The sequence below is a fragment of the Symphodus melops genome (genome assembly GCF_947650265.1).
Source record: "Symphodus melops genome assembly, chromosome: 20".
Lineage (NCBI taxonomy): Eukaryota > Metazoa > Chordata > Actinopteri > Labriformes > Labridae > Symphodus > Symphodus melops.
Window position 1 is genome coordinate 18,793,203 of NC_136710.1, and position 14,975 is coordinate 18,808,177.

At 48.5% G+C, this 14,975-nt stretch overlaps 1 protein-coding gene across 1 annotated transcript in view; it reads left to right on the top strand.

The window, feature by feature from the left end:
- tbc1d14 (TBC1 domain family, member 14) overlaps positions 1–13,255 on the top strand; it is a 29,645-nt gene extending 16,390 nt beyond the window's left edge. Inside the window, exons 4-14 of the mRNA XM_079370969.1 lie at positions 3,551–3,675; positions 4,534–4,616; positions 4,742–4,859; positions 5,145–5,251; positions 6,243–6,323; positions 7,083–7,171; positions 7,323–7,394; positions 9,716–9,844; positions 10,238–10,347; positions 11,367–11,625; positions 11,731–13,255. Of these exons, the coding sequence (XP_079227095.1) occupies positions 3,551–3,675; positions 4,534–4,616; positions 4,742–4,859; positions 5,145–5,251; positions 6,243–6,323; positions 7,083–7,171; positions 7,323–7,394; positions 9,716–9,844; positions 10,238–10,347; positions 11,367–11,625; positions 11,731–11,787 (1,230 nt within the window). The 3' untranslated portion in view covers positions 11,788–13,255. The remainder of the gene's footprint in view (positions 1–3,550; positions 3,676–4,533; positions 4,617–4,741; positions 4,860–5,144; positions 5,252–6,242; positions 6,324–7,082; positions 7,172–7,322; positions 7,395–9,715; positions 9,845–10,237; positions 10,348–11,366; positions 11,626–11,730) is intronic.
- Positions 13,256–14,975: the final 1,720 nt, after the last annotated feature.

The window sequence follows — 14,975 nt, forward strand, 5'->3', positions numbered from 1 at the left end:
TCCCTTCTCTCTCTTCTCTCTCTCTCTCTCTCTCTCTCTCTCTCTCTCTCTCTCTCTCTGTTATTGAAGCCCTTTTCTTCCATCACAAACGCGTGCAGTTTGTTCACTCGGGTTCAAAGCGTACGTCGCGTCACCGGAGCGTAAACGGCGCTCTGATTTCATCATGTTTAGTCTCAGATACTCGACTCATCCTGCGCTGTGTTCATCAAGTTTTCTAGTGAAATAATTCGAGACGTTTGAGGTCAGTCTCACTTTTCAAACTCTAAATGTCTGATCTCTGTGGTTAAATTCAGAGAGTCTATAAAGAGGGAGTCTTTGCTCTCTCTCCCTGCAGGAGACACTCGTTGTATGAAGCTAAACAAACAAACCGTAAAGCAGCTGGTTCCACAAACACACACGCCAGCTTGTGTTTACTCGAGTGTTTCAGCTAACATGGAGGGTGTGTCAGCTCACTCCACATCAAACATCCAGTCTGACCCATGAATCCTCTCCCTCTCTGCAGCAGCGTCCTGCTGCATCACTTCCTGCTCTCTCTCCCTGACGGCACAGAGCCTCCGAAGGCTTCTAATCTCCCCTCGGTTACATCACTCTCCCTCTCTTTTCTTTTCTTTTCATCTTTTTTTTTTTTTCTTCTCAGTGGAGTTGAAAGAAGACGAGATCCTGCAGTGGCTTGTTGTAAACTCTGACCACAGTTGATCCTCAGAGCCGCTCACTCGCTCGCTCGCTGCTGTTGTCATGACGTCACGCTGGCTTTATTGTCTTTTTATGTCCCCCTCCGTACATTCAACGCCATTCAGTTACCTTCATCTGTCCCTGAGGGCCGATACAGAGCTGCAGGAGGCAGATGAGTAACATGGGCTGCATATCACACACACATGCACGCACACACACACACACACACACACACACACACACACACACACACACACACACACACACACACACACACACACACAGCCCTACACCACACACCCCTACATACACACGCACACACACACACACACACAGCCTACACACACACCCCTACACACACACACACACACACACACACACACACCACACACACACACACCCCCCTACATACACACGCAACACACACACACACACACAGCCCTACACACACACCCCTACATACACACACACACACACACACACACACACACACACACACACACCCCTACATACACACACACACACACCCCTACATACACACACACACACCCCTACATACACACACACACCCCTACATACACACACACACACCCCTACATACACACACACACACACCACCCCTACATACACACACACACCCCTACATACACACACACACCCCTACATACACACACACCCCTACATACACACGCACACACACACACCCCTACATACACACACACACCCCCTACATACACACGCACCACACACACACCCCTCCATACACACACACACCCCTACACACACACACCTCTACATACACACACACACACACACACACACCCCCTACATACACATACACACCCCTACATACAACACCCTCTACATACACACACACACGCACACACACACCCCTACATACACACACACACCCCTACATACACACGCACACCCCTACATACACACACCACACGCACACACACACCCCCTACATACACACACACACCCCTACATACACACGCACACACACACACCCCTCCATACACACACACACCCCCTACACACACACACCTCTACATACACACACACACGCACACACTGTAGCGTAACTTAGGGGGGTATTAAATTGGGCGCCAGACAGACCACTAAGTCCGTCAATACATGGTATGAGAGTAAATCAAAGCACACTACGAAGCAAAATTAAATCATATAAATCCATATATTGAACACAAATTCAGGACAACAAACATTTAATTCTTTGGGTAACTTATTAAAACACAACATAACAAAAAATGTCCCAACACTGTGGGGTTTTATAACCCTCAAAAAACAGTCAAAAATTGTAGGTCCGTTCAAAAAAATGAAAAATACATTAAAGAAGCAAAAGGGGTTTGAGAGCTGAGTGCGTGTGTGTGGGGGAGTGTGTGTGTGTGGGGAAGTGAGTATCTGATAGTGGGGAAAAGGAAGGGGCCTGGTTTGGGAAACAGGGGAAGTCTGGAGATTAGGTAGGAGAGAGGTGGGGGGGAAAATATCACCTGTCCCGGGTTTTTTTCGAGTAGAGAGGTTGATTTTACAGTCGTCTTCTCCCAGTCATTCCAACATGCATTGTTTCAGGCCGACTGGATCATGCAGATCCCTGCTCACTCCTTTCCCAGTAGGTCCCACAGTGTTTTAAAAATCCGGAGAACCCAGGCAAAACGCTCAAAAAGTTCAGCACCTCCATAAACATTAAAGGGCTTTACCTCCTTTTCACCTTTCTTCTCTCTTCTCCACTGTCTGTCTCCTTTTGTTTCCCACTTCTCCCAGGTGCAATCACTCCAAAATCTTCTTCCCTCCAATGACACGCCCCTTTTTTCCTCTTTCCACTCTCACACCTTTCCCAGGTGCAATCACTCCTAATTTCTTTCCCTTCAATGACACGCCCCTTTTCCCTCTGCTGTGCAGCAGGTTGCCTCTGCACCCTGACTGCTACAACACACACCCCTACATACACACACACACGCACACACACACCTCTACATACACATACACACACACACACGTACGTGTGTGACGTCTATGTGGCAGCAGCACACGCCGTGTTTAGCTGACTGCTTACAGCGTGCATATTTAACGCACGCCGGAGGCCATTTTGGACAAAGTGTGTGTGTGTGTGTGTGTGTGTGTGTGTGTGTGTGTGTGTGTGTGTGTGTGTGTGTGTGTGTGTGTGTGTGTGTGTGTGTGTGTGTGTGTGTGTGTGTGTGTGTGTGTGTGTGTGTGTGTGTGTGTGTGTGTGTGTGTGTGTGTGTGTGTGTGTGTGTGTGTGTGTGTGTGTGTGTGTGTGTGTGTGTGTGTGTGTGTGTGTGTGTGTGTGTGTGTACGCTCATGTTGCACTTACCCTATTTACAGTGACTTCCTAATGAACTCTTTGGATGATGAAGTGTCTTCTGACTGCTGCTTTCAGAGCCACACACACACACACACACACACACACACACACACACACACACACACACACACACACACACACACACACCCTGAACCTGTTAGTCAGCTGAGTCACCTTTAGCTGCCCTGAGCTGGTCACATGGCGCCCTGAGGTGCAGCACAGCGTCACACGGCTCTTTGTGTCAGAAGGTCAGACGCCACCGGCACGTGAAACTCTGTCACTGTGAATCTCCAGCTCAGCTGTAACGTGATGATAGAACTAACTCTAATAATCACTATAGTCTCACTTTGTAGCAGGTAGAACAGCGCTTGTCCGGTTTCTATGACAACGCTGCGTTGGTTTTGACTGCATGTGTTTACAATCAGACACGGAGCAGAGAGGATGTAGGAACAGGATTAGTGCGGCGACTCTGCAGCAGCTCGTTTGAATGGAATCGACTTGTTGACGTTTGTTTTGTTTGTGTGTTTTCAGGAATATGAAACGAAGAGTGGCAGAGCTGGACCCGGCAACCCGACGTCTCCCAGGAAGAGCGTGAGGAAAAACCTGGACTTTGAGCCGCTCTCCACCACCGCACTCATACTGGAGGACAGACCTGCGTACGGACACACACGCACACACACACACACACACACACACACACACACACACACACACACACACACACACACACACACACTGTCAGATGAGTTCATATCAAACAAACTCTTCGTCGTCTTTTTTGTTCATTCTATCAGCGCTCCTCTCTTCCTCTGCTGGGTCATTACACTCCTTTCATTCATATTTTCTCTCTCTCTCTCTCTCTCTCTCTCTCTCGCTCTCTCGCTCTCTCGCTCTCTCTCTCTCTCTCTCTCTCGCTCTCTCGCTCTCTCTCTCTCTCTCTCTCTCTCTCTCGCCCCCTGCTGGTCAAAAGCAGCGTGTTGCACTGTAAAGGTTCGGTGCATTCTGTACTGAAACAACTCTGAGGTGACACAGCTCCTCCGCTCACGCAGTAAAACACGCTCTGCTACATCTGATCATCAGAAATCATCTTTTAAACACAAACAGATTGTAATCAGACGCCGTGTCTGTGCCAGCTGTCACCTGGCTTTTCTAAATGAACTTCCTCCTCCACTGACTGCTCCTGGTTTGCGTCCACACTCGTGTAAAAACGTGATATGGTCTTGTTGCAGGATAGCAGGTTACAGGATGCGGTCCACCTCCTGTACGGAGGAGGCTGCAGTCCTTCCTCACTCTCTGCTCCCAACATGTCCTGCCTCTCTTCAGCTGTCCCATCTGATCACGAAAAAAAGACAAAACCTGAATTGTGAATTTACAGTAAAACCTCGGATGTGTTTGATCTGTTTCTGGAACATGTTTAACACGTAGCGGACTTCTTGGGCTCCTGTTTCTCTCCCAGTGCCACACGAGCTCTCTCTCCATGAATAATGAACGTTAACCCTTCGTCTGTGTTTCAGTAATCTGCCTGCCAAGCCAGCCGAGGAGGCCCAGAAACACAGACAGCAGTATGAAGAGATGGTGGCCCAGGCCAAGAAGAGGGGTGAGGACCCCCTCTCTCTCTCTCTCTCTCTGTCTCTCTCTCTCTCCCTCCCTCCCTCGCTCGCCCGTCTTTAACATCTCCCTCTCCTCTCTTCTTCCTTTAAACCCTGGCTCCTCTTGTCTCAGAGCTGAAGGAGGCTCAGAAGAGAAAGAAGCAGCTGGAGGATCGCTGTAAGCTGGAGGAGAGCATCGGCACCGCCGCCCAGATCTGGAACCAGGAGATCCTGCCCAACTGGAGCACCATGTGAGAACCATCAGGACTCAAGAGTGAAAGTGTTGCTAGGTTACCGAAGTTTAACTTCTGCTTCCCTCTGTAATGTTCAAGGAAAGATCACATGACAACAAGCAGCTGGTTTAATCAGCTGACACCGGGACATGAGTCCTTTAACCTGTCGTCATGGTGATATGTCCTTTGATAAACACAGAGTTGTTAACGAGCACCGAGGTCGTGACGCAGTGACTCCTGACTCATTTTTTAAAGCTACCTCTGAAGTGCTAACGCCCGCTGGCCCGTGTCCCCCTGCTGCAGGTGCACGTCTCGACGGGTCCGAGACCTGTGGTGGCAGGGCATCCCGCCCAGCGTCAGAGGGAAGGTGTGGAGCCTGGCGGTGGGCAACGAGCTCAACATCACACACGGTGAGTACGTGAAGGTCGGATCAGAGTTTGAATGATAAAAGTCTGAATTGTCAATGTTCTGATTTTTTGGTTGATGCACGTTTTCAGCTTGATTTCACACACACACACACACACACACACACACACACACACACACACACACACACACACACACACACACACACACACACTCTCTAGTGGGTCAATTAGAGTTCGTGTTTCTGTAATTGAAAATTAAAAATTAAAGGCAAACTTTTAAGAAGTTGCATGGTCCAATGATTCCCCGCAGCACACGAGGTGGTGCTCGGCATTTCAATTAGTTCTGGAGTCTGAAAGGAGATTACATACGCACACACACTCTCACACGCGCACACGCACACTCTCACAGGCACACACACACACACACAGTTGGTATGGAACTTCAAACCGCTCAGCTAAAGCTCCTCGGGGCTCCTTGTAGATAAGCACTCGCTGGCTGACTGCTGAGCTGGCTCACTCTGCTGCTTTGTTCAACTCAGCCTTTTAAATGGAGCACAGAGCTGTGCTTTAACACACACACACACACACACACACACACACACACACACACACTCCTCAAAGATCTCATCTCAAGTCTCAGCTCAGTCACACATTTGCCTCCTTTTACCTGAAGACTGCACTTTAAGCTAGCGCTAACATTGCTCCTGATGCTAAATGTGCTAATTATCCTCCTCCTACAATCCTCCATTAAAGTTACAAACAACATAAAGAACCTCTGGAGGGGGGGGGGGAGAGATGCATCCCGCGATGTTGGACTCTTTGTGGTTTTTATGAACTATAGTGACAAATACTTCTGGAGTCTCACAGAGCTCGTAACTTCAGTCCTGCGTCTCATCACTAGAGGGCGCCGAGTGGTCAAAGCACAGACATGGAGGTTGAAATGCAGCCAAACAAAAGCATGCAGATCTGTTTCCTGCTGCAGAGGAATGTGAGGAGTTTTTCTTCATCATGTCCTCGCTCTGTGTCCCTGCAGAGCTGTACAGCATCTGTCTGTCCCGGGCCAGAGAGAAGTGGAAGAGCATGCCGACGGCGGCCTCGGACATGGAAACTGAAGGTAGAGACACAACTGAAGTCTGTTTAAAGGCTCATTCTGTGGATCCTCACTATTCAACAAAAGATGAACCTGATTAAGTAACAAAGACATTAATGGAGCTGAAAATAAAAAAAACCTACAGATGTGTATTTTTTCCACGATGGGATCCGTTGATCGTGTTGCGTCAAAATTCTGGGAATTTTCCAAGTTGGAAACTTTCCATGGGAATTAACGGGAATTGATGGGAATAGACCTAGAATTGACAAACGGTTGGCCCTTAACTTAAATATAGTGGGTGAAAATGTATTTTAGCATAATCTTGAATAAAACAACCAGATTTCATGCAGTTTTATTTTTTATGATGTATTTTAAAAATGTGATCTGTTAATGTTTATTAATTGTATTATCTTTGATGGATGTGTGCTTAGGACAAAATGAAATGTTTATATTTATGCATATGATACAGTTAGATTAAATTCCCCTCCATTTCCAGTTACTTCCCATGGAAAGTTTTGCAGTTGGGAGTATTTAAAAAATTCCCAAGCTTAAGTTCTCATGCTCAAGTTTCTGGAGATTTAGCGGGAACTTTCCCCCCCTTGTGGGACCCGAGCTGTGTGAGATCTGTTCAGCACCCCTGGGTGGCTGCAGCTCAGGCTGTAGGGCCTTGAATCAGGACGCGGAGGGTCACAGGTTCAGGTCTGAAGCGCTGCTGAGGTGCCCTTCAGCACGGCCGTGACCTTTTTCCTGCCTGTGGTCGTCACACCCGTCTCATGATTCCAGATGCTGGTTCGTCAGATCGGGAGTCGAGCCTGGAGCTGATCAAGTTGGACATCTCCAGAACTTTCCCACATCTGTGCATCTTCCAGCAGGTAGATCCCGAACGCTCGCCTCGTTACGCCCACCAGGCGTTTCAAAAAGAATCCCCTTAGTAACCATGGCAACCCGCAGTAAAGCTCTGTGCTGTCACGTTATCTTGTGTTTGAGTGCGTCTTTAAAACTTGTCTCTTCGTTGACCACCAGGGCGGGCCGTATCATGACGTGCTGCACAGCATTCTGGGAGCTTACACGTGTTACCGTCCAGACGTCGGCTACGTAAGTCACCAACATCCTGATGTGAAGGTTCAGCACGTTGTTTACTTTCTTTTTTTTCTCTGTTTCCTGAGTGCTGCCGAGGAGGCTGCCCTTAAGCAAGGCACTGAAGCCCACACTGCTCGGGTGCAGCCCCTCACTCTGACATCTGATGTCGTTCAGAAGCAGAGTGGGAGGAGCCAAACGTCTTTACTCTGTTTGTGCGCCACCTACAGACTAAATGAGAAGTTTAAATTCAAAGAATAATCTGATGCGTCACCTTCTGCTGCTGCAGGATCGCCCTCTAGTGGGCAGAATGTGTAACTCATTTTAATTGAAGTCAAACAATAAAAGGAACGGGATCTTCATCTGTGACTGGGATGGCGCTACGGACGGACGCCGTGGTGTCTTTTTTTTTTTTTTTTTTTTTTTTTAATCTCTTCCTGCGGCGCCAGAACAGAAGTCTGTCTGTGCTCCGGGGCCTTCAGGGTGCTCCGGGGCCTTCAGGGTGCTCCGGGGCCTTCAGAGTGCTCCGGGGCCTTCAGAGTTTACTAGAGAAGCTCTGGTGGTTTGATGTGAAGATGATAAAGGTTAAAAATGAAACCACACAGACTTTTATCTCCCACATGAAAACTCCTCCACACTTTATTATTAACACATGTAACCAACGTTTGGTGTGGTGACTCACGGCGTCACATTTCCTGTGTGTGTGTGTGTGTGTGTGTGTGTGTGTGTGTGTGTGTGTGTGTGTGTGTGTGTGTGTGTGTGTGTGTGTGTGTGTGTGTGTGTGTGTGTGTGTGTGTGTGTGTGTGTGTGTGTGTGTGTGTGTGTGTGTGTGTTAGTAAAACCTCTGACTCTGCATGAAAGGAACATCAGGTGTTTTTTTTTTTGTTCCACTACGTGTTCGTGAAACTTTGTTCAGATCATTTTCAAGTCTTTGACTTTTTCTTCTGTTATTGTTTATAAACCGTCGGCACGTTTTTTCTTTTTTGTATGTTTGTAAAAAAAAAAAGATCCAGGAATCAAAGTTTGTCTCTCTGGTTTTCCACCAAGCGCTCCGGCTCACTTTAGTTCACTACAGCTCGAGTTTGTTGTTGTTTGGAGTGAGGAAGACTTCCTCCATTGTTGACCTTCGTTTACCGTTTGCTCGTCTGTGATGTCACACTGTTACGTCCAGCTGCACTGAGCACAGCTGTGAGGTCCGCTGTTTACAGGAGCTGTACACACTGCTACACGGGGAGCAAATCCATGTGGCCTTGCTCAAGAGCACCTCAGCAGTAACCTGGCACCACTCCAGCTACCAGAACGACTTCTGTAGTTGTGGTTCGCACCGGTACTTGAACCAGCAACCCTCCTGGTACCAACACAAGACTGAAGTGCTGCGTGTGTGCGTGCTGGGGCTACACAGCTAATTACGTCATCATCACAGCGATGCGAAATCGAAACGCCTCCTTAATCTGGAAGAAACGGCTTAAAAAACTTCAGAGAGTGGGGAAAATAGCTGATGAGTTTGAAGACTTGAAACTTTGTTTGATTGTTTGACATGTTTTGGCGTGTGAAATGCTCCTGCTCCTCGACACACGGGACGACAGGACGAGCTGAAGCTGCTGCTCGGTGTGGACTTCAACCTGCAGCACACCTGCAGTTAGCTCAGCTTGGCGTCACCTTCGCTAAATCTCTGTAAAGGCGTTGTGCTGACACCACGGCGCGCTGCAAAGTGTTCTTGTGATTTCCCACTTTGGTGTTTTTATTTTTCCTTCCACGCGGCCTCCTCTTCGCTCCGTGCAGAGTCTCAGTTTGGACTTTAAACCTCCTGGAGCCGGAGGAGTGAAGCGTTGATGTTGACACTTTGATGTGGACACAGTTATGTGTTTTTATTCGCTCCGACGCTGAGCTCATGTTTGCACCTCTGCAGCTCTTTGGCTCACAGCCACATTGTTTTTTTGAAGATGCTGCTGCGGTTAGCCTCACGCTGTTTGTGCTGAAGGTGGAAATGAGTGTGACTTCCTGCTTTGACCCCAACCCCTCGAGCTGCTCTGCACACATCACATGCAGCAACCTGTGTGTGTGCAGGGTTTATCGTCTGGCTTCTTTGCATGCGTCTGCGTCAGCATTGAACTTTTTTTTTTATTTCTTTTATTGCCCAAATAAAATCTGAACTTCATAAGTTTATATCAGCTGTTAAATGAACACAGCAGGTGCTCGTCTCTCTGCCCACACAGTTAAAGATGGAAGCTGAAGTATCAACATGTTTTAACACACACTGAGTGTAAGCATTCCTGAAATGTGTATTTTTTTTAAGTGTGTGTGTGTGTGTGTGTGTGTGTGTGTGTGTGTGTGTGCAGGTGCAGGGAATGTCGTTCATCGCAGCCGTTCTGATCCTGAATCTGGACACGGCCGACGCCTTCATCGCTTTTGCCAACCTGCTCAACAAACCGTGTCAGATGGCCTTCTTCAGAGTCGACCACAGCCTTGTTAGTGTACACACACACACACACATACACCCACACACACACCTACACACACACACACACCTATATACACACACACACACATACACCCACACACACACCTACACACACACACACACACCTATATACACACACACACACATACACCCACACACACACCTACACACACACATCTACACACACACACACACCTACACACACACACACACACACACACACACACACACACATCATGCCTGTCCTGCTTTGTTTTGGTGGACTCTGGATGTTTGTGGGCGGGGAGCTGGTGTGTCAGACACCAGTGGTCCGGCCCTGTGTGGTTTGTGTGTGTTTATATTCTCTCTCTCTCTCTCTCTCTCTCTCTCTCTCTCTCTTCCCCCCCCCCCCCCCCCACAGATGTTGACTTACTTCTCTGCGTTTGAAGTGTTCTTTGAAGAAAACCTACCAAAGCTCTTTGCACATTTCAAGAAAAACAACTTGACCCCCGACATTTATTTAATCGACTGGTGAGTGTCTCTCTTGTGTTTGATGTTTGTCCCCCGTCCCCTCCCCCGGCGTCCCTCATGTCCGTGATGTCACCTCTCCATCCTGTTCCGACCTGTCACGAGACGTTCTCCGCTCACATTTTCACACTTTCAGAGTCGGGTGCTTTTCTGAGAAAACAGGACGGGGGGGGCGAGGGGGGCGAGGGGGCGGGGGGGGTGGTGTTGGTGGTCTGCCTGGGGGAAATTACTACATTTCTATTTCTCACTTCAACTCTCCCTTACGTGACATGAACTCCACCCAGGATCAAAAAAAGAGAGAGAGAGTGGTCAGGGGAAACATGTACTTGAGACTCGGTTTCCTTTAGTTTTTTTTCACGTCAGGTCCACTTCAGTTGAATATCGCACCTTTTTGATGCTGCATGTTTTTAAACGATACGATCTCCGTCATTTTAAACAACGAGACTTTCTGACATTAAAAACGCTGTTTGTGTCACGCAGACAGGAGACGTGCTCAGTGTACAAATGATTCACATTCACAGAGAGAGTTGAGCTCAGCTTCATGGTCACAGCATAAAGTCCAGACAGAAACTGAACAGACAGTCACAGCTGGCCGGATCGTCTAAAGATTTTAATGCTCAAAGGAGACTTTTTTTTTTTTTTTTTTGTGTCCCGACATGTGAAAGGTGCCATGTTCTTCTTTTACTCTTCAGTGTGTTTTCAGGCGTCATGTTGAGACTCATCTATGATCACAAATTCAAAGTCTGCTGAAACGCGTCTTCTCCTGCGTCCTCGTGTCCCAGTGTGATGTCACTGATCCAAGCCCGTTGGCTCGTTGTAGCAATACCAAGCTCGTGCAATTACAACAGGCTTGAGCGATCGACCAATCAGAGCGGACTAGGTCCACGTGGGGAGCCTGATCGTGGGGGATTCAGAGCGTTTAGTCGACACATAAAATAGATGCATGATGAGTCGAACTCTGTAAGACACGCAGTGATTGAAATGTTGGACGCAAACATCTGCACCTTCTCTGGTCCCTGCAGGATCTTCACTCTGTACAGTAAGTCCCTGCCGTTGGACCTGGCGTGCCGGGTGTGGGACGTGTTCTGCAGGGACAGCGAGGAGTTCCTGTTCCGCACGGCGCTCGGCCTGCTGCGCCTCTACCAGGACGTGCTGACCTGCATGGACTTCATCCACATGGCTCAGTTCCTCACCCGCCTGCCCGACCTCATCCCCGCCGAGCAGCTCTTCCAGCACATCGCCTCCATCCACATGACCAGCCGAAACAGGAAGTGGGGGCAGGTAAGAAGATTCGAGCGGGGCTGCACGAGGCCCGTTTCACTCGACACACGTGGAAGTAGGTGTGGAGTTAGATCATTGACATGTCCTGTCCTCCGTCTTGTTCAGGTCCTGCAGGCGTTGCAGAAGGATCCGGAGCGGTGCAGCCCGGTGCTGAAACGCTGAGCGGAGCTCAGAGAAGAACGGACCAGTTTAGACGAACCTGAGAGACGCTCTGTGCTCTCACTGGAACCTGGAGCCTGAAGCAGGAGGGGGGGCTGACTGTCCGTTACACGGGAGGGGGGTACGAGGCCTTATTTACCCCCACCCCCCTGCTCACACACCCAGCAGAGGAGCTGAAGTGTAGCCGAAAGAGGATGAAGAGTGTAACACACACTCCCACACAGGTTTTCATGAAACACACTTCCACTCACCTCGTCTTTACATCTGGCTCTTTTGACTCTGAGGGTCGGGGGGGGGGGGGGGGTCCAAGTCCCCGGCTGCTGGATTTGACCTGCTGAGTCTGATGGAAGAGCGAAGGTGTTAAAGTGAAGCCTCTCTCCGTCTGTGTGTTCTGTCTCTCTGCACCTTATTGACCTGTGTTCCAGTCTGTGCACACTGAACGTCTTTAACTGAACCATGAAGTCTCCGAGACCACCACCTTGTTACATTCAATTAAAACCCTCGAAAGAGACGGTTCCAAGCTGCCTGTAAATATTCACGCCATTGAAAGTGGAGTTCATCATCAGGTGTTGCTTTTGTCTTCTGTCTCGCCGTGTTTTTCTTTCCCCGTTGCTGTGAGTGTCTTTGTGTATTTATTTCTTATTTATCGGGGCCGGACTCGATCCGGTCAGATGAAGGCTCTCCCACCGAGAGGTCGATAACTTCAGAGCGTGTTCACGCGACGTATCGACACTCGGAGAACGATGAAGGCCATTTTGGCAGCGTGGGCGTCTTGTTGTCGCCTGTAAAGACGACGTACCTGCTCCTGAAGTTCTAGTCCCAAAGAGTCTGAATCAAAGGATGTAAATGATGAGCGGACTCTTTGGATTCTGGATCTGTCATTGGACGCTCCCGTCTTGGAGCGTGCAGTGACAATATTTGGACGAGAGGAGCGAGGTGTTAGCTAACGCTCGGCTGCCCGCCAGCGTTAAGCGGCAGCTCGCTGAGCAAGGTGCAAATAGAACAGATAGAAATAATAATAATAAATGTCTTAATCAACATGAACCGCTGCTGAACTAAGTGTGTGTTTTCACGGCGCCCTAACATCATGCAACGCCAGAGAGTCAGTCGTTTCCTGACTCCCCACAGAGCCGTTCCTGTTTTCCTCTCTGAAGCGTCTCGCGTTGACATGGAACATGGTTGAACAGGAACGACTTGTGGGCGGGGCTTCTTCTCCTCCCTCCCTCAGCACAGACGTCCACATCCACACTGAAAGCAGCTGAGTGATGAAATTGAGAAGCAGCCGAAACCACAGAAGTGGATCGTGACTCTTTTTTCTCTTCATCTCACCTCAAAGTGTGAAAACCACCGCTCAGAGGTGACGCTGAAAACGGGGAAAGTCGTAAACGATGCTCCGTGTTCGATGGAAGGCTGAACCAGCATCCCGCCTGTCGTGGAGCAGAGATCATTGTTCCTGTGAGGGTGTGTAGGCGGGATCAGAGGATGAATGCTTCCTGACTGTGTCTTTAAGAGTTGTGTTAGGAGGACAGCTTGTTGTTGTTGGTGGTCAGAGGGTGTGACCTCACTTCCTGTTTGAGCTCATCTCTGTGCGGCTGTGGTTTAAACCTGTCACGATCATCCTGACCTCCTCTGGGCGCTGACCGTCTTCACACTTCTACCGCGGTGTCATTTCACAAGCAGCAGCATCGTCATGAGCTCATCATGTTATTTATAAACCAAATATTTAATTTATTTCATGTTATTAACTTGAACTCGACTTTGTGTGTCTGACAGACGGACAGTCCAGCTTGCACCAGTCTTTTTAAAAACTTTGACAGAAACTGTTATTTTACCTGCAGAACTCGTCCTACGCTGCCTTAAATGTTTGTCTTTTGTTTTATCGTGCGTCACACACACACACACACACACACACACACACACACACACACACACACACACACACACACATCGTGTTTTATCGTGTCTGACGGGTTTTAAGCTCGTTCAAGTCACAAGAATTGCCGAAACTCTCCGGTGGTGTTGCAGAAAGTGAAAGGAACTTTAACCCACACATTTAAAAGTGTCACATTCTTCTTTTAATTTCGTGTTTTAGTCGATGGAGTTTGGTGACTTTGACGACAGACGTGAAGCTGATGACGCTCCGTCTCTGCAGGAATCCTTTCTATCCTGGCAGACTTTTTTTAAAAAGCCTTCGTGACGCTTATTTTAAAGATTCTTATCTCCGACAACGAATCAAACATTTAAACCCCTCAAACGTGCAAAAGCAGAAGGTTTAATAAGAACATCCCTCTTAACACAGGCTGCAGTGCAGTGTTGTGCTTCTCGCCCTGTTTGCACAGATCTGTCCATCAGCTGAAGGTGAACGTGTGTTTAGCTACTGAGTTCACTTCTTCTTCTCTTTGTGCCCTGTGAGACGAGTGCTGTCTTGTTTTATTTTTCCACCCTTTGTCCCGTCTGAGGCTGAATTGAAGCCTGAAACAGGAAGTCGCCTTTTCTGTAGTAAATCATCAGCTCAGCCCGTGCGGGTTTCAGAGTCTGCATCGCCTCTGCACCTCGCTGCAGAGTCTCTGCTCGCTCTTCTTGATGCACTCCCCCCTGATTCCCCCCCCCCTCCTCCTCCCCCTGTGTGGTGATGCACCACAGGACTGCAATAAAGCTTTTTGCACATTCATGTCAGCCTTTTGAGTTGTGCCTCGCATCGTCACCGTGTGTCATCGCTCGCAGGTTTCAGCGAGTCGTTTAGCGTCCCTTCTTCTTTACCAGCTGACGCCAGCAGCTGGATGGTGTGTGTGTGTGTGTGTGTGTGTGGATCTTTTCCAGCGTGAGATCTCCGAGTTACGAGGTAGTTGTTACATGAAAAGCTGACCTGTGTATGAATCGACCCGACACTACTGCATCCTCTCACGAGACACGCGACTCAATGACACTGAATCTGAAGGTGTTTTTTAAACTGTTCTGTTTGTTTTGTGTTCCCTGAAGAGACCCGCTAACTGTAGAGGACAGAGTGAACATTGAGCGAGCAGAGGGGTTACCATGCAGCTGTATCTCACTTGAAATGTATATAAACAACGGTTTTATTAAAATAAAGATGTGTACATATTCAACTGAAGAGCAGCCCTGCGTGTCTTTGTTCACGTTTCATTAAATGCATTTTGTTGTTTCACATGACCCTGTTTTTACACTTTTAAGGA